Source organism: Ovis canadensis, chromosome 3, assembly GCF_042477335.2.
Source record: "Ovis canadensis isolate MfBH-ARS-UI-01 breed Bighorn chromosome 3, ARS-UI_OviCan_v2, whole genome shotgun sequence".
Classification (NCBI taxonomy): Eukaryota; Metazoa; Chordata; class Mammalia; order Artiodactyla; family Bovidae; genus Ovis; species Ovis canadensis.
In genome coordinates this window covers 57,316,202-57,341,679 of record NC_091247.1, presented here as the reverse complement: position 1 = coordinate 57,341,679, position 25,478 = coordinate 57,316,202, and the positions used below count along the sequence as shown (strand labels likewise).

The 25,478-nt window shown below is 47.3% G+C and overlaps 1 protein-coding gene and 1 non-coding gene across 4 annotated transcripts in view; one reads left to right on the top strand and one right to left on the bottom strand.

Annotated features, from left to right (window-relative positions):
- ELMOD3 (ELMO domain containing 3) overlaps positions 1–25,478 on the bottom strand; it is a 32,658-nt gene that overhangs the window by 6,584 nt on the left and 596 nt on the right. For all 3 annotated transcript variants that reach the window (XM_069583134.1, XM_069583133.1, XM_069583132.1), the window contains exons 2-10: positions 24,241–24,407; positions 22,387–22,671; positions 18,694–18,771; positions 17,653–17,722; positions 13,743–13,811; positions 12,691–12,782; positions 10,673–10,796; positions 10,324–10,446; positions 6,840–6,970 (exon numbers count right to left, since the gene is read on the bottom strand). In XM_069583134.1, the coding sequence (XP_069439235.1) occupies positions 6,840–6,970; positions 10,324–10,446; positions 10,673–10,796; positions 12,691–12,782; positions 13,743–13,811; positions 17,653–17,722; positions 18,694–18,771; positions 22,387–22,437 (738 nt within the window). In that variant the 5' untranslated portion in view covers positions 22,438–22,671; positions 24,241–24,407. The remainder of the gene's footprint in view (positions 1–6,839; positions 6,971–10,323; positions 10,447–10,672; positions 10,797–12,690; positions 12,783–13,742; positions 13,812–17,652; positions 17,723–18,693; positions 18,772–22,386; positions 22,672–24,240; positions 24,408–25,478) is intronic.
- TRNAG-CCC (transfer RNA glycine (anticodon CCC)) lies at positions 639–711 on the top strand. Its single transcript has one exon. It is a non-coding gene; the product is annotated as a tRNA-Gly (tRNA).

Sequence of the window (25,478 nt, the reverse complement as noted above, 5' to 3'; positions counted from 1 at the left end):
CTGCTGGGCGAGCTGTCAGGAGACAGGGGTCCTCACGCCAGCTTCACCGCTTCCTAATTGTCCCACTTTGTATAGACACATTTCACCTCTCTGATTCTCATGTTCCTTCACTGAGAAATGAAGATTTCCAAGGATCATCTCTGCCCAACCTCTTGGCAGGCTCATCATGTTGATGGAATAAAATAACAGATGGAAATGGCATGGAAGATGATACCAGTTGTTGACTGTGAGTAAGTATTATGGTGAGCTGCTTCTCTGCCTGCCAGCCATCAGCCCGATGTACCCTGAATCTCGCCATCTGAACTGTAGCACTCCCCTCCTCAGGACAGCATGGATCACATGCTTCCCTGGAGTCCCAGGGTCCCCCAGCATTTGTAGTGTCTGGCCAATTCCTCTTTAGCAGGATGTATCACAGGAACCTGAAGCCTCAGCTCTCTCCTTAGGGAACTATGCTGTGCTCAGTTGCTTCAGTCATGTCCAACTCTTTGTGACTCTATGGACTGTAGCCTGCCAGGCTCCTCTGTCCATCGGATTCTCCAGGCAAGAATACTGGAGTGGGTTGCCATTTCCCCCTCCAGGGGAATCTTCCTGACCTAGGGATCGAACCCATGTCTCTTTAAGTCTCCTGTATTGGGATTTCCCTGGTGGCCCAGTGATTAAGACTCTGCACTCCCAATGCAGGGGACCCAAGTTTGATTCTTGGTCAGGGAACTAGATCCCACATACCTCAACTAAGAATCTGTATGCCACAACTAAGACCCCATGCAGCCAATTAAAGAATACATAAATATTTTTTTAAAAAGTCTCCTGTATTGGCAGGCAGGTTCTTTACTACTAGCGCCACCTTGTGGCTAACTGTATTTGGCTTTAGGGTAAGTTCTTCCAAAACTGAATGTTGAGCCCTTAAACTAATGCACCTTCTTTCCCCCCAGATATTTACCAGCTGTAGTTTCAGCCTCTGAATTAGGTCTCTGGTTTTCTTTACTCTTGGCAGTCAAAGGTCTATCAAAAGTCAGTCCAAAGTTAGCTGTTACTGTGGCTGCCTATGTGCCTCCTGGAAAACTGTTATTTTCAAGGTTCATAAGGGCTTGAAGTGAAGTTTTAAGACACTGAAGGACTTAAGAGTTAAAAGAACTATAAAGGTGGAAGGGACCTTAGGATCATTTAGGCCAAATCTCTTATTTTATAAAAGAGCAAACTGATACCCAGAGAGGGTAAGTGCATTTGTGCTAAGTCGTTCAGTCGTGTCTGACTCTGTGCGACCTTATAGACTGTAGCCTGCTGGGCTCCTCTGTCCATGGGATTCTCCGGGCAAGAATACTGGAGTGGGGTGCCATGCCCTCCTCTAGGGGATCTTCCAGACCAAGTGACTGAACCTGAGTCTCTTACATCTCCTACATTGGCAGGTGGGTTCTTCACCACTAGCACCACCCAGGAAGCCCATAGGTGACTTGCCTCAAATCACAGCTAACTAATCATACCACAGGTGGAACTAGGATCTAGGTTCCTGACACCTACACTTGCCCTCTTATTATTTTAAGCTGCTGTTCCTTTTATTGTCTGGCATGCATATTGTGGAGTAAATATAAATTCACTATAAAATGCACAAAGGCCAGTGGGCGAAGGGATGATGAACAGGTTAGTCAAAGTGGTCAGGCTGGTCCATACCCAGATGGAGTACCCAGGGCTTCCTCTCTCGTCCTGCTCTTCCCTCAGCCTGGCATGTTCTTCCCTTGGATATCCAGGGACCTGTCCCCCCGCCCCCCTCAGTCAAGCCTGTCCTTGAAAACAAACGAGGGATGCTGAACTGGCAATAACCCTCTACCCTGGCTTCCCTGTTTCTACAGGAAGGTCTTATAAGAGAGCCTCAATACCCCACCAGAAGGGAGGCACCGAGCTCCGAGATGATTTCTAGGAAACACTCATGAACGGTGGGACCTTCGACAAGCCGTTTTCCCTCTCTGGGTCTCTCTCCGCTGCCTCTACAACCAGAGGCTAGTCCATATTTGCTAAGCTGCCCCTCAACCTTTGGGACACCTTTTCTAATTATTTTTATTTTGGCTGCACTGGTTGCTGGGCACGAGCTTTCTCTAGATGTGGAGAGCAGGGGCTACTCTCCAGTTGTGGTGCACAGGCCTCTCACTGTGGCGGCTTCTCTTGTTGGGGAGCACGGGCTCGAGAGCTCAGGCTTTAGCACTTGCAGTGCACGGGCTTAGTTTCCCCGTGGCTTACGGGATCTTCCCAGACCAGGAATTGAAGCCATGTCCCCTGCACTGGCAGGCAGATTCTTAACCACTGGACCACCAAGGAAGTTCTGGAACTCTTATGATGAAGCAGCATCGCTGCAGGAGATTGCACTGTTTCATAAGCTAACTGTTCTGGTTCTTAAACTTGACCCAGACATTACCTCCCTGCATCGTGAAGACCACGGAACACACCCACATTCTCAACTTGTGGGTCCTGATCTATCTCAGAACCAGATCCTCATGAAGTACCCTCTTGCCTCCTCCAGTGTCTCCTGGAAGAGACAGGCGAATGTGAAGTCATCAGATGTAATGAGTGTTTCTTCCTCAAAAGGTAACAGAGATATTCAGTGAACATCAGAAATGAGAAAACTGCCCACGTGACCGGAAATGTGTGATTATTTGTTTTTGCGGTCCAGGTGGTGCTAGTGGTAAAGAACCCAGCTGCCAATGCAGGAGACATAAGAGATAAGGGTTTGATCCCTGGGTCAGGAAGATCCCCTGCAGGAGGAAATGGCAAACCACTCCAGCATTCTTGCCTAGAGAATCCCATGGACAGAGAAGCCTGGCAGGCTACAGTCCATGAGGCCGTAAAGAGTCAGACACGACTGAGTGACTAAACACACACAAGAAGTTTTAGATTCAAATGGATCTACTTTACTTCACCATGGCTGTATATCTATGTGTATGACGCTGTGTGTGTGTGTGTGCACGCTTGTGCAAGTTACACATACAATTTTGAAAACATAATTATGTATTACATATGTAAATATTATCCATAAGATGTATATAAAAATGTATTTTTACTCATGGAAATAAAAAGTTACTATGATAACTAACGCTCCTTGAGTGACTAATGTGCTTAGCACTTTATACAGGGTTGGAATTATTTTATACAGGGTTGGGATTATTTTCTCATGTTGCAAAGGAAGAAGCTGAGGTTCTGAGAATTAAGTAATAATGACCAACAACATGGTTACTGGAGCAGTCTGCAGCACAGGCCAACCTGCCCAGGCTCTAAGACACAGCGATCTGATGAAAATGCTGCGAGTCTCAGCTTTAGTTACTCATTCTCAGCTCCTCTCTCTCAAGTGGCATTACACCCCACTTCCTGTTCTCTGTGAAGTGCACTGGCGGCTGGGCGGGTCCACTTACCCCTGGCGACCATTCCTAATAGAGTCGAGGGAATCAGTGACATACACATGTCTCCTAAGCTCTGGCCGCTGAGAGGGCCTAGAAGTAGGGAGATCGTAATGGCAGTGGGAACACCAGCATTCAGATCTTGGTTTTCAGATCCCATTCTCCAGCTAAAGAACAAAAGCTCCATGGAGAAGTGTTTGGTTTCAGGGCTGGGAATCACACAGAGAAAATAATACGTGAGCTGAGGGTGCCTTCTCGGATCTAGAAAGTAGAAAAGTGCTCAAAAAAGGACAGGGCATGTGCAAAGGGCACAGGTACCAACCTGAAAGAGCTCTTAAAGTGGGCATTGCTGGAGCAATTTGAGCAACAAAATAGATAATACATAATGACAGTACTGGATTATAACCTATAGATAAAATAAATATCTGATATAAAAAGTACCTGAATAAATAAATAGCACAAATACCTCTTTCTTATAGAAGAATTCCAACTAATAAATGTAAGGGGAATGAAGGAAACAGAAAATCACCATTAGAACCAAGTCTGAGGAAAAAGAGGATATTTATATAGTTTCAAGGTATCATCCTCCAAGACAGTGATTAATTATGGTGGCTCAAATAGTAAAGAATCTGCCTGCAATGCAGAAGACACAGGTTCAATCCCTGGGTTGGGAAGATCCCTTGGAGAAGGGATCTTCTACCCACCCTAGTACTCTTGCCTGGAGAATCCCATGGACAGAGGAGCCTGGTGGGCTATGGTCCATGGAGTTGCAAAGAGTCGGACACAACTGAGCGACTAACACGTTCATGTTCAAAGTATATTCCCCCACGAGTGATTATTTACAAAGGGAAAAATAGTGACTTTACAGAGGAGAGACCTGGCTGCTACCACCTTAACCACGTGCTCTGGGTTACCCTCACCAGTAGTAAGACACACTGACATGGGTACTCCTGACGTGAGGGCTGTCACTTCCTAGGGTTCTTGCCCAAAATGTATAACCTCAATCTAAGCAAACCCCCTTCCTTCTGGGGAGAGTGTGCCCCACTACCATGTAGTTGAACAGGGGCTAGGAGCTCTCCACTCCCTTCCCTCTAACAGCAGGCTGTGTGGGTTTCAATTCCCATCCTTCCCACCCCGGCTAGGTGTCGTCCACCCTGTATCCTATCATGTGTCTGAGTGTGTGGGGGGGTTCTGTACTAATTTCCATGGCCGGTGGCTTTTCCTTCCATGCATCACTCCCCTCCGCATGCCCAGGGGCCACCCGCCTGGCATTACCGCATGCTGGGGTCATTGGGGGAGGGGGGTGGGGCTCACGCTGTCCTGTGGTCTTGAGATTTTTATTTTTGCATATGTAATCCATCCTGTACAGGTAGCTAACTTTGTAAACGCTGTGTATTTCCCCTGCCCCCAAGGCTGCTGGTGTAAATAAACTGCATCTCCCGTTAAAAAAAAAAAAAATAAATAAATAAATAAAATTCATATGGCAAATGGAACCCCTGTCCCACACTTGCTCTTTTCCATTTCAGTTGGTTGCCACTCTGGTTTTGCAGCTGCTCAAGCTAAAAAGCACCATTGACTCCTTGCTCTCTTTTTCTTACACTGCATCCAATCCATTAAAAAATATGCTGGCTGTATTCTCTACAGCCTATACACTCAAGATTCTATACCCAGGATCTGATCACTTCCTATCTCCTCTGAAAAATACTCTGGACTAAACCATCACCTCTAGCTTGATTGTGAAAGTCCTCACAGGAGACCACTCTCAACCCACTGGCTGGTAGGATGCATTCAAAGAATGTAAGTTGGACCCTGTCACTCCAAGCTGTTCAAAACCCTCATCTGATTCAGAGTAAAAGCGAACGTCCTCATCACAGTCTATCAGGTCCGACACCATCTGGTCCCTGCTACCCTGTCACTGCCTTCCCACGGCCCTCCTTGCTCCTTCTGGCCTCCTGCCATTCCCTCCCATGCCAGACACACTGCTTCCTGGAGCCTCTGCTCTCGATGCTTCCTTTGCATGGAATGTTCTTCCTCTAAATACCAGCTTGGCTGACAACCATCCCCCCAACTTTAAGGCATGGTTTAAGTCTCACCCTCTCATGCTGCTGCTGCTGCTAAGCCGCTTTAGTCATGTCCAACTCTGTGCGACCCCATAGACAGCAGCCCACCAGCCTCCCCCATCCCTGGGATTCTCCAGGCAAGAACACTAGAGTGGGTTGCCATTTCCTTCTCCAATGCATGAAAGTGAAAAGTGAAAGTGAAGTCACTGAGTCGTGTCCAACTCTCAGTGACCCCATGGACTGCAGCCCACCAGGCTCCTCCACCCACGGGATTTTCCAGGCAAGAGTACTGGAGTGGGTGCCATTGCTTTCTCTGCACCCTCTCATGAGAGCTACATTATACCCCATGAAAACTATAATCCCAGGACTTCCCTGTTGGTCCAATGGCTAAGAATCTGCCTCCAATGCAAGGGATGGAAGTGGGTTTGATCCCTGGCTGGGGAACTAAGGTCCCACATGCCACAGGGCAACAAAGCCCAAGTGCTGCAACTAGAGAGCCTGTAAGCTGCAACTACTGAGGCTACGCCGCAACTAGAGGAAGCGCCCATGCTGCAATGGAGACTCAGTGCAGGCGAAACACCCCAAAGCAGAAACCACTGTAATCCACCCATATTCCCCCAACCTTGCCTACTCAGCACTTAACATTCCCTATTATTTATTTATATATTAGACTTACTGTCTTGTCCTCCCTGCTAGACGGATCTCATTGACTCATCCCAAGCACCAAGAACAATTACTAGCACAGGGAATGCTGAATAAATATCTGCTTAGTAAATGAATGAATTCCAGGCCCCATGAATCTGGGACAGACAAATGGCAGGAAACAGGTCAAGTCTGTTGTCTAAAATTGAGGGACTACCACCTTTACTACAGGGGAAAACCCTGAAGAGAGGCCTGGACAGAACCTGAGGGCTACAGGAGCCGCTTCTGAGCTTTCAGAAAGCCCATGTGTGCCACCCGGCCCTGGGAGGCAAAGCCTCTCCTCTGGGCACGTAAAGGCTGAGTGCGCCCCCCAGGGCCAGGAGGGCATGCCAGAGTCGGGAGGGCACTATGCAGAAACACTGACACCAGCGTTGTGCCCAGTGCTTGTGCACACTGCTGCATTTAGCCTCCCCAGCTCCACGGCTGAAGCTCCATGATCCCCTCTCTACGGATGAAGAGACCAAGGCTCCGAGCCCCTGAGGCGCTGGCTTGAGACACACACCAATGAGTGGTGGAGCCCAGGTTCCAGCCAGGTCAGGGAGACGGGGGTGCCCATGCCTGTTTGCCTCAGCTGTCCTGAGGGCCCTCAGCAATTGGAGATCCACCTGAGAAGCTGCCCCCACTACCCAGGACAGCCCTGTGCCCAGGTCCTAGCCCTGCAGCCTTCTCTGCTGGCTTCTCACCAAAGCCCCACCTGGATATGATGACGAGACAGGCGGAGAATCTCCCGCGCCATTAGCAAAGTCTTTGAGTCCATCACCAGGTACAGGAGATGCAGGAGGGCAAGGAAGCCTGCTCCTCTGAGGTCTGTGGCTGGATTTGTTCCTAAGACAGAAACCAAGAGAAAACTGAGAGAGTTTAATGAAACCCTTGGACAACAAGGAGATCAAACCAGACAATCCTAAAGGAAATCAACCCTGAATATTCATTGGAAGGACTGATGCTGAAGCTGAAGTTCCAGTATTTTGGCCACTTGATGCAAAGAGTCGCCTCATTGGAAAAGACCCAGATGTTGGGAAAGATTAAGATAAGAGGAGAACTCTGGGATGACAGAGGATAAGATGGTTGGATGGCATCATTGACTCAATGGACATGAACTTGGGCAAACCTGGGAGATAGTGAAGGACAGGGAAGCCAGGTGTGCTACAGTCCATGGGGTCCCAAAGACTTCGACATAACTCAGTCACTGAACAACAACAATGAAATCCCTGCTCCCTGAGTCAATGACCTTGATCACAGACCAGGTGGAGAATCTCGACTTCCTCTGACTGACTGCAATGAGGTGGCCCTCAGCTCTGCCAGGGCAGTCAGAGATGCAGGGAAGGGACTTTTATCCTTCCCTGGTGCCAAGGAGCCCACCAGTCTCTATGGGATGTCAGGGGAGGTGACATGTAACAGCAATGAGGTGCCCCTGCCCCTCCCAGCCAGTGGTATTAGTGGAGGCTCAGTGGGATACTTGGATTTCTATTCCCAACTGGTAATAATGAGGTGACATCACCTTTCCCCCACTGCCCAGTGTCAGAGGAGGCCTGCTACAATAGAAGATTTAAAGAAGATCCATAGTGTCCTTATATACTACCCCAAATGTCTAGGACAAAATAAAAAAATCACTCATTATACCAAGAACTAGGAAAATCTCAACTTGAATGACAAAAGACAATTAATAGACAGCAACATTGCTGGGGGAAGGTTGGGGGAAGGGATAGAGTTTGGGATGGTCATGTACACACTGCTATATTTAAAATGGATAACCAACCAGGACTTACTGTATACCACAGGGAACTCTGCTCAATATTATGTGGCAGCCTGGATGGGAAGAGAGTTTGGGGGAGAATGGATACGTGTATATGTATGGCTAAGTCCCTTTCCTGTTCATCTGAAACTGTCACAACATTGTTAATTGGCTATACCGCAATACAAAATAAAAGGCTGCACAGCAAGGAGGAGCAAGATTACAGTCAGAATGAAGGCTGCCAATCAGGATAGGGAGACTACCCTTGCTATCTGGCTGGGCCCAGTGTAGTCAGTCATGTCCAGTTCTTTAGGACTCCATGGACTATACAGTCCATGGCATTCTCCAGGCCAGAATACTGGAATGGGTAGCTGTTCCCTTCTCCAGGGGATCTTCCCAAGCCTGTGATCAATTCCAGGTCTCCCACATTGCGGGTGGGTTCTTTACCAGCTGAGCCACCAGGGAAGCCCAAGAATACTGGAGTGGGTTGCCTATCCTTTCTCCAGTGGATCTTCCCAACCCAGGAGTCAAACCGGGGTCTCCTACATTGCAGGCAGATTCTTTACCAGCTGAGCTACCAGGGAGGCTAGTAAAGTAATGCTCAAAATTCTTCAAGCCAGGCTTCAGCAATACGTGAACTGTAAACTTCCAGATGTTCGAGCTAGTTTTAGAAAAGGCAGACGAACCAGAGATCAAATTGCCAATATCTGCTGGATCATCAAAAAAGCAAGAGAGTTCAAGAAAAATATCTATTTCTGCTTTATTGACTATGCCAAAGCCTTTGACTGTGTGGATCACAATAAACTGTGGAAAATTCTGAAGGAGACGGGAATACCAGACCACCTGACCTGCCTCTTGAGAAACCTGTATGCAGGTCAGGAAGCAACAGTTAGAACTGGACATGGCACAACAGACTGGTTCCAAAAAGGAAAAGGAGTACATCAAGGCTGTATATTGTCACCCTGCTTATTTAACTTCTATACAGAGTACATCATGAGAAATGCTGGGCTGGAAGAAGCACAAGCTGGAATCAAGACTGCCAGGGGAAATATCAGATATGCAGATGACACCACCCTTATGGCAGGAAGTGAAGAAGAACTAAAGAGCCTCTTGATGAAAGTGAAAAAGAGTGAAAGGTTGGCTTAAAGTTCAACATTTGAAAACTAAGATCATGGCATCCGGTCCCATCACTTATAGGTGGGGAAACAGTGGAAACAGTGTCAGACTTTATTTTTGGGGGCTCCAAAATCACTGCAGACGGTGACTGCAGCCATGAAATTAAAAGACGCTTACTCCTTGGAAGGAAAGTTATGATCAACCTAGACAGCATATTGAAAAGCAGAGACATTACTTTGCCAACAAAGGTCTGTCTAGTCAAGGCTATGTTTTTTCCAATAGTCATGTATGGATATGAGAGTTGGACTATAAAGAAAGCTGAGCGCTGAAGATTTGATGCTTTTGAACTGTGGTGTTGGAGAAGGCTCTTGAGAGTCCCTTGGCCTGCAAGGAAATCCAACCAGTCCATTCTAAAGGAGATCAGTCCTGGGTGTTCATTGGAAGGACTGATGTTGAAGCTGAAACTCCAATACTTTGGCCACCTGATGTGAAGGGCTGACTCATTTGAAAAGACCCTGATGCTGGGAAAGATTGAGGACAGGAGGAGAAGGGGACGAAAGAGGATGAGATGGTTGGATGGCATCACCGACTCAATGGACATGAGTTTGGGTAAACTCCAGAAGTTGGTGATGGACAGGGAGGCCTGGCGTGCTGTGGTTCATGGGGTCACAAAGAGCTGGACATGACTGAACTACTGAACTGAACTGAACTGAATGTCGTCAGAAGAATCCTTAAATGTGTGACAGGGAGGTAGAAACACGTCATCAGAAAGAGGGATGTGAGGACAGATTCAGCTCTGAGAGATGCTGTGTTCCTGGCTTTGAAGGAGGAGGAATGTGGGAGGCCTCTAGAAGGTGGAAAAGGCAAGGAAATAGATTCTCTCCTGGAGAGTCTAAAAAGGAATACAGCCCTGCTGTGACCTTGATCTTGCCTCAGAGAGACTGTGTCAGACTTCTCAACTACAGAACTAGAAGGTGGTAAATCTGTGGGTCTTTTTTCTTTTTGGGCGGTACTGCACAGCATTTGGGACCTGAGGTTCCCACCCAGGGATCAAATCTGTGGCCCCTGCATTGGAAGCACAGAGCTTAACTGCTGAGCTGCCAGGGAAGTCCCTCGTACTGGTTTAAGCCACTAAATTTGTGGTAATTTTCTGCAGCAACAATAGAAACCTACAAATGCCTTTTACATTTGCTGTCCCCTCTTCCTGGAATGCTTTGCCCCAGATATCCCGTCTCATGGTGCTGGGGTAACAAGAAGAGGACTATCTGGGTTCTCATGCTAGTCTTGGAATAAGGAGTCAGGGAGAAGATGAACCATTTCTCTCTCTTACCCTGAAAGCCCAGATCTTCCCAGTGGTCTCCATGGAGGGCACAGTCAAACTTGGAGCCAGTCAGCTTCTTATAGATGGTCTGCAGGACTCGGCCATGCATGGGGTCTTGGCTATCCAGGCCACCTGCCCCAAAACACATCCATGCTCTGCTGGTTTGGCCCTCAGGGGAGGACTGAGTGCTTCCCAGAGAACGTACAACTAAGACAGACCCAGCCGGGACATCCACACCTGGCCCTCCCCACAACATGGTGAATGCGAGAGCCTCGGTTTAGTCTTGGCCACAGGATGGACAAACCGCTCTCTCTGCCTGACCACTCACGCAGCACCTGCCTTGCGGCCGTGCACTCACACTGAGCGATGGTCAAGACCAAGTCCCTTTCTTCACGGAGGCCCTGGTGGAGCTTCGGAGGCCCAAAGAGGTAGTGCCGGAGGGCAGCAAGCCCGGTCCTTCGGATGGTGGGCTGGATTCTTTTCTGGGAAGAAAGGTGCAGGAGTGGGCAGGGTGCTGAGTTCATTTGCTTTCATGAACTTACCATGAGGATCAGTACAGGACTGGTCTTGTAGAAACAAATGGTTCCCAACTAACTGGCTGGCCTCTGAGCCAGGGAAACAGGGCAGAAGCTGTAAAGCATCTGCTATTACTAAATCTCCAGGGGACTTCCCTGGCAGTCCAGTGGTTAGAACTTCACCTTCCATTGCAGAGGGTGTGGGTCCTGGTTGGGGTGTTTGAGCCCTAGTTGGACAGCTAAGATCCCACATGCCTCCAAGCCAAAAAACCAAAACATAAAACAGAAGCAATACTGTAACAAATCCAATAAAGATTTTAAAAAATAAGAAAAAATTAATCTCCAGGGACAGGTTCTTCCAGCTCTCAGGTCCTTTGTAAGCAGAAAGAGATGTCCCTAAGCCCAGATCTAATCAGCCTGTATTTAGCCTGTATCAGTCTGTATTTAGCCTCTGGGCTTTTCCAGAAATGGCTCTGTCACTGACTTCCAAGGAAGCTAGAGGGGACTGGCTACGGGGACCGGCATCTGATAGATGGACAGACACACAGACGCCAAGCCAAGTCTCCCAGCAGGGCTGCTTCCACCCTTTGCAAGTCTGTGTTTGTCTCTCTGTAAAAGATATATAGTCTAACAGCCCTCTCAACGTCCAGGATAAGACAGACGGTGAGAAGGGGAGTCTAGGGCACTTTCTCGGAGCTGGATACCCCTGAGGGGTAGCTGGTGCCTTCTGTCCACACCACAGCAGCACTGGCTACATCAGCTCCTGCTGACGCCTCCGTGTTCAGAGCCACTACTGCAGGGCTTAGGATACTCTGATTTCAACAGGTTCCAGCTCTCTGGGATCAGTCTGATTCCTATCTTCAGCCTCTCCCTTCGAGCCAGGCTTTAGGTTGAACATTTGAATTCACAGTCCTCTAAACTTACCACTCGGAGAAGGCAGTGGCACCCCACTCTGGTACTCTTGCCTGGAAAATCCCATGGACAGAGGAGCCTGGTAGGCTGCAGTCCATGGGGTCGCTAAGAGTCGGACATGATAGAGCGACTTCACTTTCACTTTTCACTTTCATGCCTTGGAGAAGGAAATGGCAACCCACTCCAGTGTTCTTGCCTGGAGAATCCCAGGGACAGCGGAGCCTGGTGGGCTGCCATCTATGGGGTCGCAGAGAGTCAGACACGACTGAAGTGACTTAGCAGCAGCAGCAGCAGCAAACTTACCACTAGGCACTCAAGATGTCTGCCAGCTTTTCATTTCCTCAGCACTCTTTTTCCAAACCCACATATTTTTTAAATTCCCAAAGAGCTTCTAGTTCCTCTAGGATATGGAAAAATTTCCTGTATTGGCCATGAATCACTCAGCTCTCTGGACAGACTACCCTGCTTCCTAGCATCCGATTTCAGACCCACTGCCGCGCCCCTCCCCCAGCCCCCCGCCGTCCCTAGGACGGGAGAGTGGGGAGCAGCTCCACAGACCCCATAAGACAGGACCACTAAAGCTCTGGGTACACAGTCCCTGAGACCGCATGACATCTGGGTCCTCGGCCACCTGTGATACTGTACCCTGAGATTTCTCAGACAGGAAAGTGCCCTCAACTGGAAGCTTCCCTCTTGCCTGCCCAGTGCCCTATCCTGTGCTTAGTCTCTTAGTCGTGTAACAACTCTTTGCAACTCCATGGACTGTAGCCCACTAGGCTCCTCTGTCCATGTGGATTCTCCAGGCAAGAATACTAGAGTGGGCTGCCATGCCCTTCTCCAGGGGATCTTCCTGTGGCCTATCCTGATGGGGTAGAAACATGGCTTGGGGGAAGAAAGCGCTTTGCTCAAGACCCCTGTGCCACCTCCCTGCCCCGCCCTGGTGTCATACCTTGAAGGAGGAGAGGTCCACTGTCTGGAAATGCTGCAGGGCCTCACTGAAGGAGATGAGCTGCCCCGGCTGGTCCACGCTGGCCCGGCTCCCTGTGGCAAAAGGGAAGGCACTCCAGGACTTGTGACAGGAGCCACTCTATCAGCAAACATGTACCAAGGGCCTTCTGGTTGTCACCTCTAAGCCCAGCACAGGCTCCCAGCTGTCAGTGTCAGACACCTACAGCTACAACCAACCCAGTGTCAGAGGGCTGGTGCTATTCACAGGGTGGGCTCCCTTTCAGAGCTGGCTGGTGGAGGTGGGCCAGGCCGAGCCCTGCATAGTAGAAGCTGATCTGTAGGAGCCCCCAAGTCCACTCATCTGTGAGTGGGGTGCGTCACTGCCTGGAGGAGGTACCCACACAGAAGCTTGTGACAGGTCTGTCTAGGGGCCTTTTCCGGTTTCTACTTCGCCTTCTCATGCCCTGGAGATGAATGATCTCTCCTCCAGCCTTTGTTCCAGGGAATTAACTCATCAACCAGCAATTCAGGTGACGGCTGATACAGCCCCCGTAATGTCTCTCCAGGTGCTCAAGTGGGGCTCAGGCTAGATTTAGGTTTCAGTTCTCCCTTCCCACAGCTCCACCCAAACCTCCCAAAGGAACGAGACACAGTTCTGACAGCCCCCAGTGCCTTCCAGCAGACAGCTTCAACCTCCATCTCCAGAGATTTCCTTGTACAGTGAACAATCTGCTCAGCCTGATGCAGGGGTCCTGGCTGCCCAGCTCCATCCTTTGCCCGACCTCATCACCCTGCAGAAGCCAACCCTGACCATGGTCCTCCTTGTCTTCTCTCAGACAGACATCTCCCTTCCCTTCTCATCTCCCTTTCCTCCAGAGGTTGGAGGGCATCACCTTTGAACTGGGAAAAGAGGTTTTATTCTATGTCACATATCAAAAATGAGAACACTCAGGAATTCTGTCTTCTAATCCCAAACAGAGCATCAGCCTCGTGGGTGGACAGTGCCTTTAGCAGCAGCAGGCTGTGTGGAGAGGGTGCCATTCCTCTAGTTACCTGTCTCTGGGTGGATGCTGTCCACAGCTTCCCATTCTTCTTGGGCTTGGAGGACTTCTGTACTCACAACTGCAATAGTGAGACAAGGACACCCCCTGAGATCTAGGTATGTCTGGATCACTGTCGTAGCCCCTGGCCTCATCTGCCTATCTTGCCAGACAGTTGCCAAAGTAAGCTTTCAAAAAGGCCAGACCTGATGCCAGCCCGCTGCACGGAACCCTCTATGGATTCTTTGTAATTCTCACAATGAAACCCCAACCCCTCCTGGCGCAGCTCCATCTCAGCCTGTAGCCAACTCCAGCACCACCCTCCCCTGGCACCTTCTTCAGCCTCTGGAATCTGCTTTTAGGAGCAGCACCACGAGAGCCCCCAACACCCCGTTCTTGTCACAGTGTGGTAGCTGTCCTGCCCGCTGCACTGGGAGCTACAGGAGGGCAGGGTTCTTGGGGTTCAATGGGTACACCATGAATGTTTTTGTTGCTGTTTTTGGCCACACTGCCTGGCATGTGGGATCTTAGTTCCCCAATTACCTGGGATCAAACCTGTGCCCCTTGCAGTGGAAGTATGGAGTCCTAACCACTGGACCACCAGGGAAGTCCTCACAATGAATGTTTGATGAGTGAATGAAAAGCACAATGAAAGGAGCAGGGACAGAAGGAAAACACGGCAGCAGGACAGGCTCTCTATAGTCACTGCACAGCCCTTACCCCGCACCACAGCTGCCACTCTCTGGACTGAATTCTGGTCTCATGGCTGTCACCGGCTTTTTCCCTTTGCTAAAGAGGACACAGGCAAACAGTGGGGAGGATGGGGAGGCTTCTGTTCAAACCAAACTGGTGAGCCTCCCAGCCTGGATAGTGTAAGCAAGTCAGGACAGCTCCCCTCTGCCTTGCAACCAGGGCTGAGGACTTTCTGTGGCAGTGAACTGTTTTGGAAGTACACTTGCAGAAGGGCTTCCCTGGTGGCTCAGACGGCAAAGAACCCACCTGCAATGCAGGAGACCTGGGTTTGATCCCTGGTTTGGGAAGATCCCCTGGAGAAGGGAATGGCAACCCACTCCAGTAGTCTTGCCTGGAGAATCCCCTGGATAGAGGAATCTGGTGGGCTACAGTGCATAGGGCATAGAGTCAGACAGGACTGAGCGACTGATACACACTGGCAAAATTAAAGAAAACCCTACCCCAAACTCAAAACACTAACGGATAAGGAGGCTGAGGAGGCTGCTGGGGAGCTGGAGAGGACCACAGTGAAAGCACCCTGTGGAGCCAAACGGCTTGTGAACTCTTTAGCTCCCTCACAAGCTGTGCTTCTTCAGGCAAGTTACTCAACCATCTGTAATCACTTTTGAGATTACTATGAGAACAGAGTCTAGGGGAGCACGTGGCCCAAGGTCACTTGCTTAATACACCTCAGCTAGCATGGCCAACCCAGTTGTGGACTCAGGTCTAGCAGGATTGTGGATGGTGGTAGCAGATGAGATGGATCTGGACTCTAGGACATTCAATCTTGCCAGTCCTTGCCCAGGGCAGTAGATGGTACAACAGGGCTTCCAAACTAGGCAACTTCAACAGAACACAGGATATTCGACCTGGGACTATGAGGAAAATAAAGACTTATGTCCAGCACGCTGGACCCTCGGGAAGTGAGCTACAACGACAAAGGGGTTGAACAAGAAGGGTGGAACGGCAGCCATGGAAGTTTATCAAGATGATAAGAGTTCCCCCACCCTTCTCCCCTCATCTGCATCCAGCCTCACTGACTCGTTAACCTTCAGATCATCACAATGCAATTAATCTTTTACCCCATGCATCCCTGCCTATAAACACATTGGTCAAAGGTTGTGAACCAGGAGTAGGAACCTCATGGGCAAGGGCGTGGCAGTTTACTGTGATAGCAGTGCAATTAAGAGGAAGCACATGGTCTCAAGGGGCAACTTCAATCTGGTGCCTGAATTAGAGACTCTACCCATGTAAGAGCATATTGCTCCTTTCCTAGTTCCTTTAGGACTCAAGGAGATGACTCCCACCTCTGCACACAATCCTGATGTAAATACTGTTTTCCCCACATGAACAGAAAAGCATGGAGCCAAAACCCAAATCTCTAGGAAGACAGTTCACGTTAGTATGGCTCTTTATCATTTTTCCTTGTGTCAATTACCTCCTTTACTTAAGCCCTTTTCTCTTTATTCACAGAGTAAACGGCACTGCTGATTTAGTCAGCCTATTAATTTAAATTAGCTGAGTGCAGTCTGGAAAAAAAATGTAATTGTTCCAACACTTATGTGCGCATACTCAGTCATATCCAACTCTTTGTGACCTCAAGGACTGTAGCCTGCCAGGCTCCTCTGTCCATGGAACTTTCCAGGAAAAAATACTGGAGTGGGTTGCCATTTCCTTCTCTGGGGGATCTTTCTGACCCAGGGATCGAAACTCAGTGCCGCGAGTCTCCTGCATTGACAGGCGAATTCTTTACCACTTTACCACCTGGAAAGTCCACTGTAATTGTTTAATATGATCAAAAATATCTGGCACATAACTGCCAGTTGTACTGAAACAGAAGATATTTTGGTATTTGAGGCAACATCTCTAATCAATATTAGGTTTGTCAACACGTGGTAAAGACAAAATTCAATTAAAAGGAACTTTATAGGGACTTTCCTGGCCATCATAGTGACTGAGACTTTGTCTTCCAACAGAAAGGGTGTGGGTTGGATCCCTGGTTGGGGAGCCAAGATTCCACATGCCTGAAGGCCAAAAAAATCAAAACCATAAAACTGAAGCAATGTTGTAACAAATTTAATATCCACATGGTAGGGCAGGGGAGGGAGGTTCAAAGGGAGGCAATATATGTATACTTGTGACTGACTCATGTTGTTTTTGGCAGAAACCAACACAACACTGTAAAGTAATAATTCTCCAATTAAAAATAAAATTTAAAAAATGGTTCTCTTTTAAAAAATGAAACTTCTGAGACCTTCAAATAATTTTTCTACACTGGAATATTTTTAATAGACTCCCATATTCTTGGAGATTACACATTCAATTTGCAAGATTTTAAGATAACAAAACACACCAATGAGTGCTCGCTATGATTCTGTGTGTTAAGCACTTTCCATTATCTCATTATTATACAGGTTCTGATATAACCCCAGTTTTACAGATAAGTAAAGTGGGGGTTAGAAAGATTAAGTCCCTTGCTTTGGGTCATGGAGCTGGTGGTTGAGAGTCAAGACTTAAGCCAGAGACATTTGACTCCAGAAGTGGTCCTTCTGAATTGGTGGAGTGTGCTTTCTTGTGCAGTACAATAGCAGGCAGAGTGAGCTTTAAATAGAGTATGAGAAGCGCCATGTCAAGCAGGTAAAACAAGATTAACTTTTCAAAGCCTCTTCATCTACTCTGTATCATTTCAGTATCACAACATCCTTTAGAGCACAAAGGAGATATTGATATTTCCACTGTAGACACAGAGATAGTGTGATTTCCCCAAAAGGCAAATAAGCCACTAGCAGGGCTTTGGGGACCAAGTTAGAACTCAGGTCTCTCAGGACCACCCTGGCAGTCCAGTGGTTAAGACTTCACCTTCCAAAGCAGAGGGTGTGTGTGGGTTTTATCCTTGGTCAGGGAGCTAAGATCCCACATGCACTGCAGCCAGAAAACCAAAACATGTGGCAGATGTTTTGTTTAAAAATGATCCACATCCAAAAAAAAAACAAAACCCCTTAAAAGAGAAAGAATGAACTCAGGTCTCTTGACTCCTAATCCAGTGTCAGTTCTAATTTCCCTTGAAGAAGGATAAACCTATAAAATTCTACAGGAAAAGTAGTGAGAGAAATTCAAGGAAGGAAAAGAAAGACCCAAGAGCTCTGCCTTGAGTCCCACCCAGGCTCTGTGGGCCCTGAAGGGGACCTTACCACCGGGCTCCCAGCCATTCGCCTCTGCTGTCAGGGCCTGGAGGACGCTGTGGTTCTTCAGCTCTGAGATCTGTAGGGGCAGGTGACCTTCAGTGTGAGGGTGGAGTCCAAGTCCTCCTATCCACACAAACACAAACTGCCCACTGTACCAAATGTTCTTGAAACTGGAGGCCATTAGAATCTGTCTTCCCAGATGGGTGGGTTAAAGCCAGTCTTACTGAGTGCGTGCTCAGTCGCTCAGTTGTGTCTGACTCTTTGAGACCCCACAGACTGTAGCCTGCCAGGCTCCTCTGTCCATGGAATTTTCCAGGCAAGAGTACTGGAGTGGGTTGCTCTTTCCTCTTCCAAGGGATCTTCCCTACTCAGGGATTTAACCCACTCCTGCATTGACAGCTGGGTTCTTTACCACTGAGCCACCTGGGAAGCCCAATCTTAATGAGAGGCACCTGGAAAATACCAACTGGAGAAGTTGGGCAATGTAGGGACAAGTATATGCCCTCCTTGAAGAGTAAATCGGAGAAGGCAATGGCACCCCACTCTAGCACTCTTGCCTGGAAAATCCCGTGGACAGAGGAGCCTGGCAGGCTGCAGTCCATGGGGTCGCTACTAGTTGGACACGACTGAGCGACTTCACTTTCACTTTTCACTTTCATGCATTGGAGAAGGAAATGGCAACCCACTCCAGTGTTCTTGCCTGGAGAATCCCAGGGATGGGGGAGCCTGGTAGGCCGCCGTCTTTGGGGTTGCACAGAGTCGCACATGACTGAAGCGACTTAGCGGCAGCAGCAGTGAAGAGTAAATGGATAAAAATCTAGTGGTGAGCTGTTGATATCCCCACTGTGCTTTATATTCTGCTTCATTACAACAGTTTTCTGATTAGGCAGAGATTGTTTTGCATGTCTGTTCCCACTCCTACCCTCAAAGTATGTACTACTGGAGGGCAAGGTCTGTGCCATCCTGTGTCCCGGCAGCTGGCACCACATAGCAGCATGTTACATGAGCGTCTACTGACAAAAGACACTGGGCTGTGGCAGTACGTACAGAAATTCCTCTGAAAGCCAGGAGAGCACTGCTGTCCTTGTCACATGGTGCAGAGGACCCGGCAGACACACTTTCAACCTGCAAGGCAAATGAGAGTCAGTCTCTCAGGCACATATCAGTCCCCCAGAGATGAGAGCTTGAACAGCACACCCTTTCCCTTAACACACACACAATGGATTAACCCTGGAGAAGTCAACTACAGGTAACACTGTAGGGACAACTCCTGTTTAACCTGGTCTGCAAAGAGCTTAATGTTAATATAATCTCATACAGATTTCTTGGCCCATTCAAAGTCTCAGGGCTCTGAGTAAGTAAAGTTGAGTGAGGCGCTTTCCTCATGTTCTGCTCGGCCAAATCTTTCCTCTGCTGGAGCTTAAAAAGTACCCAACAAACTTTTTGCAACTCATATACAAACACAAGGCTAATTTTCCTGTCTTTGGTGTTTAGTTGCTAAGTTGTGTCTGACTCTTTGCAACTCCATGGACTGTAGCCCACTAGGCTCCTCTGTCCATGGGATTTCCCAGGCAAGAATACTGGAGTGGGTTGTCCTTTCCTTCTCCACGGGATCTTCCCAACCCAGCGATCAAACCCAGGTCTCCCACATTGTAGGCAAATTCTTTACTACTGAGCCACCCAGGAAGCCCTAATGCTCTTACTGTTAAAAAATGAAATCAAATCCTACAAGTCAGTAAGAGAAAAAAAAAGAAACCAGTAGAAAAATGGGCATGGATGTAGATGGTGTGCATAAAAGGAAACACAAACAGTTCTTAAACATGTGAAGAAATGCTCAGCCTTACTCATAACAAGAGAAATGTCAACTAAAATCAACTAAAACTACTCTTGAAATAACATTTTTCACTTATCTTGTTATCAAAGATCAAAATGCGTGGTGACACCGTGCTGGCTAGAGGACCAAGAGCTGTAAGACACTGGAGAGTGAACTGTTACCACCTTTCCGGCTTGATAATATCGGACAATCATGTATGCTGTGTCTATCTGGGGCCCGCAACTGCATTTGAGGAATTTATCTAATATATATACTCATCCATGGGCAAAATGGCAAGCTTACAGGGTTACTCGTGGCTTTGTTTGTCTGTTTTTGTTTTGGCTGCACTGGGTCTCTGCTGCCATGCCATCTCTAGCTGTGGTTCGAGGGCTTCTCACTGCGGTGGCTTCTCTTGCTGTGGAGCATGAGCTCTAGGGCACATGGGCTTAGCTGCCCCCGTGACATGTGGGATCTTCCTGGGCCAGGGATCGAACCCATGTCCCCTGCATTGGCAGGCAGACTCTTAACCACTAGACCACGAAGGAAATCCATGGTAGCACGGTTTATAAAAGCAAAAAGCTAGAAAAACTCTGAATGTCCACTGATGGACGTCTTATTTTATTTTACTTTATTTATAATACCCCCCCACCTGCCGTTTCACCGAGATGTAATTGACATACATCCCTGTATAAGATGCAAGGTGCACAGCATAATGATTGGACTTATATACATTATGAAATGATGACCAGGATAGGTTTAGTGATCATCCATCACCATCTATTGATATTACATCAACAAACAAACAAAATTTTTTTTCCTTGTGATAAGAACTCTTAGGATTTATTCTCTTAACTCTCACTCTAACACATAGCAGTGTTACCTTTTCATGTTGTACATTATATTCCTAGTACTTATTTATCTTCTAATTGGAAGTTTGCACCTTTTCACTATCTAATCCCCTTCCCCCATTCCCCTATCTCTGGTAGCCACAAATCTAATCTCTTTTTCTACAAGTTTGTTTTTGAGTTATAATTCACTTACAACATGATGTTAGTTCCTAGTGCATGACACAGTGATTTGATATTTCTATACATTTCAAAATGATCATCATGATAAACTAGTTGTCACTAGTGAACTAATTTTAAATAAATTAAAGCATATCCACTTAATGAGATCCTATACGGCCATTAAAAAAAAAAGTAAGAAAGTACTTTATAAATGATGTGGAACAATCTTCATGATATTACTCTATTAAGTGAAAAAGCAAAGGGCAGAGTATACTCTACCATTGGATTTTCTAAAAAAAAAAAAAAACCACATAAATATATTTGCTTGTCTTTACAGAGACTATTTCCAGAATTATAGTCTTCTAGGAAGTACCAACTTCCTCAGCAGGAAAACAGGGTGGCTGGGGAACAAGAGTGGAAGATAGTTTTTTCACTAAATGTACATCCTCCATACTTTTGGATTTTGAACCATGTGCAGTGTTATTTTCTCTAAGGCAGATAAAAGAAAAATAATAATTATTAAGGGAAAATAACTAATAAAGGTATCATTGTTATGTCAAGGCCCCGGAATCCCAGACTGTCCTGTTACTCTAACCCTGCTTACATAATTTTGCCAACTAACACTCCTTAGACACAACTTTGATTTTTTGACTTCTTTTTGCCTTCATTTTTGCCAGAAGAATGAACCCACAAACACACCACAGCAGAGCTACTCCTCCACAACTGGCCTCCTGGTGTCTAAGCACCTCTGCTTCCCACTTAGCCAAAGTGAACGCACTGCTGCAGTTCCTCTCGCCTCCAGCCCTCGGGTCATGTGGTCTCGCCCCCACCTCCACCTTCTCAGTGTTTTCTGGGCCCTTCAAGATCAGCTCCATCTCCTCAGGGTGGCTGAGCTACAATGGTTTCCTCACATCTCTAAGTCCCATAGCCCCTCTGCATGCGGCACAAGGTCCTCTGCAAAAGACCCGTCTCCCCAGTCAGACTCTTCTCGTACACTTGTTTTATATTTCTCAGACCATCCGCACAGGGCTAGGCTCAAGATGGGCTTCTCTGGTGGCTCAGACGGTAAAAAATTCGCCTGCAATGCAGGTGACCTGGATTCGATCCCTCGGTCGGGAAGATCCCCTGGAGAAGGGGATGGCTACCTACTCTAGTATTCTTGCCTGGGAAATTCCATGGACAGAGGAGCCTGGCGGGCTACAGTCCATGGGGTCACAAAGTGCCAGACACACTCGCAGGCTCAAAATCGTTCTCAATAGTATCTGGTGATTCACCCTGCTGCACAACTCCCTGTAGGAGTCTGTGTGCTCAAGACTCATTGCGTCCTTCTCTCCCCTCTAGTGTCCAAAGATAAATGTAGTGTCCAAAGATAAATGTTCTCTGGAAGAACAGTTCACCTGTCTTAGGACAGTGAAGAAAACCTCCCTGGACTCCCAAAGCACAAGCTTTGTCCCCATTCTGGCCACTGAACCCCAAGGGCTCCATTTAAGACCATTTCTGGGCAAAGCAGGGAGAAAGATGGGGAATACAGGGTAAGCTGCCAGGCTCACACAGAGACATAACACATAGAACCAGGGATCCTGAGGATAAACAGGTCAAAATGGGTGTTTGAGAAAGAAAGGGCCAGTAAACAACCCAAATTGATTGAAATACATATTTCCTGGGAGATTCCAATTGAAACTTTCCTCCCACCCAAGCAAATCCAAACCCAAATCCTATAACCTACTTGGAAAGCAAACCATCAGGAAAGGCAACTGATCCAGAAGTGACTAAGAGCTTCTTCTAAAAGAATAAGAGAACTGTAAAGAGAATTTTTCCTACACATTTCAAAAGGTCCACACCCTCTTGATATATGCTCTCTCTTATTAACAATACATCTCATACCAACATCTTCTTTCCCAAACGGATATGCTTGCTTACCTGTCCATCTCTTAATTCTTTCTCATGGAAAGAGTGAGAGTTTTCATTCATGACTCACTCATTTGTTCAAGTGACTTCTGTCCTTGGGCTCAGAAAGGAGTTTAACAAGGTCTGAGATTAGAAGCTATGGGGAGAGCCTGGGATTTGACTGTTCTACCGTTGCTCTCCTTCTTGGCAGTCGTTCAGACTAAGAACAAGAAAACAGTCCCTGTGTGCTATCACCAGGGTGGAGGTTTCTGTGAGTCTTGAAAGAAGTCCTTGAGGACTCATTCTGGAGTCTCAGCCCTGAAAAAAAAATTAAAGAAGGAAACTAGTTTCATCATTCAGTTATGCCTCTGACGTGAAAAATCTTCCAACAGGTACTTCCCTGGTAGTCTAGTGGCTGGGACTCTGCTCTTTAAATGCAGGAGGCACTGGTTTGATCCCTGGTTAAGGAACTAAGGTCCCACATGCCACGATCTGTGGCCAAATAAATAAATAAAAATAAAATGATTATGGGATTTTAAATTATTTAAAAAAATCTTCAAGCAGCTGTAAACATATTCTGAATAAACAGGCTGCCTTAGTGAATGCCTGCTTCTTACTATCCATGTAACGGGACAGAAAGAAGGGGTCCCTGCAGGAGTCTAAGGGCTGGATTCTCAGTGTCCAGGAGGCAGCACCACTGTAAGTGGTAGGGATCTGTTTTTCTATTTGCTTTTTAAATTTATTCTTAATTGGTGGATAACTGCTTTACAGGGATCTGTTTTTGACAATGAAGTTACTGAGATCTGGGGCATGATCTAAAAGTGAAAGTGTTAGTCGCTCAGTCTTGTCCATCCCTTTGTGACCCCAGGGGCTGTAGCTTGTAGGTTCCTCTGTCCATGGAATTCTCCAGGCAAGAATACTGAAGTGGGCAGCCCTTCCCTCCTCCAGAGGATCTTCCGGACCCAGGGATCAAACCCAGGTCTCCTGAATTACAGGCAGATTCTTTACTGTCAGAGCCACCAGGAAAGTCCACGTGTCTCAAAAGGGTGAGGATAATTTAGGGTGACACATTGGTGGGTGGTCTTAGCTGAAGTGTTCAGACTTTACTCAGGTCTCAGACCTGGCTGGGCCTAACACTCAGTTTGGTTCCTATGTTGCTATTAACAGAAACTCAAAATGCAACACAATGCCCCCCTTCCTCAGTGAGTACACCAGTACTGTACATGTGGCAGCTTCCTGGCCAGTGAAGCTAACTCTTAAGTATTTCCTCCCATGAGTCCACCTCAGGAAGTGATTTGGGCAGGCCCACACCTCACCATGGGAGAAATGGACATCATGAGTGCCTGTCACAACAAGAATCTGGGTAAGTGGGCAGGTGACAGATAGTATACTTCACAGACTTGGCTTACCTTTTTTTTTTGGCTGCACTGTACGGCTTGCAGAATATTAATTCCCCAACCAGGGATCAAACCCCAGCCATCTGCAGTGAAAGCACGGAGTCCTAACCACTGGACCACCAGAGAATTCCCCAATTGACTAAGAAAGGCTGACTAAGAAAGAAAGGCGGCATTGCTCTGAGGTCAGCTCTTCAGAGAATACAATCTGGGTTCCCTACAAACTGGAGGCCAGTAACAAGATGGACTCTTTGTCAGGAAGCAGGATGCACTGACTGTTCCTAACACCAAGAGCTGGAATACCTCCTGATTGCTGGACTGGACACCTGGCTCACTATAACAGGGGGAGGGCAGTGCCCCCCAGTTATAGCAGCTCAGGAACCAACTCTCTCCATGTCCTCTGGTGCCTCAGCATCTGCCTCCCTTTCCACTCCTTCCCCCTTGACCTTCTCAAGTGTTTTGCATATGACAAAACGCTCACACATCGACTAACCTTGGGAAGATGATTGGCAGGTATGGCGACCACAAGCTCAGGGAGGCTCTTCTATTACTGGGCTTGAATTGAATCCAGCAGTGTTGAATCATGACCAGCTTTACATCCCTGCTAGTGCTCAGTTCTGGCTGGAGCCCTGCCAGGACTCCAAGAGGGACATTCACAACCTGTATTAGAGAAAGAAATGAGCAGAAACTGTCAAACGAGCAAGTACTAGACGTTATGATGTCACTCCTAATAATATTAGAGAAGTTCCTTGTGGCTGGGCCTGAGGAAATGGCCTTCCTATAAAGATGGATCCTTTTGAAATTAAGTATTTATGGTGCACCCACTGTATTTTGTTAATTAAAATTTAAAAAAAAAAATGGAAGTAGTGGCTACCCTGGTGGTCCAGTGGCTGAGACTCCACGCTCCCAATGCAGCCAGCTTGGGTTCAATCATTAGCCAGAGAACTAGATCTCACATGCTGCAACCAAGAGTTTGAATGCAGCAACTAAAGAACCTACATGAGGCAACTAAGACCTGGCACAGCCAAATAAATAAATAATTTTTAAAAATCAAAATGTAGTTGATTTACAATGTTATTTTCTGGTATATAGCAAAGTGATTCAGATATATAACACATATATGGGCTTCCCAGGTAGCACTAGTGGTAAAGAAATCTGCCTGCCAATGCAGGAGATGCAACAGGCACCGGTTTGACCCTGTGGGTGGGGAAGAGCCACTGGCGCAGTAAATGGCAATCTGCTCCAGTATTCTTGCCATGGACAGAAGAACCTGGCCGGCTACAGTCTACGGGGTCGCAAAGACTCTGACACAACTGAGTCTATCTACCTATCTATCTACATAACTGAATATATTCTTTTTCCAATTCTTTTCCATTACAGATTATTCAGTTCAGTTCACCTGCTCAGTTGTGTCTGACTCTTTGTGACCCCATGGACTGCAGCACACCAGGCTTCCCTGTTCATCACCAAATCCCGGAACCTCCTCAAACTTTTGTCCATAGGGTCGGTGATGCCATCTAACCATCTCATCCTCTGTTAGTACAAGATACTAAATATAGCTCCCTGCGCTATACAGTAGATCCTTGTTTTATGGTGCACCCACTTTAGGAAAGGAGCTACATTAAAGGGAATGATTTTAAGCTTAAGCTTGCTGGGGCTTAAACGCTAAATAGATATTTAATCTAGAAATTGGGGCCACACCTTAAGTATAAATGCATACATAAGTAGAAT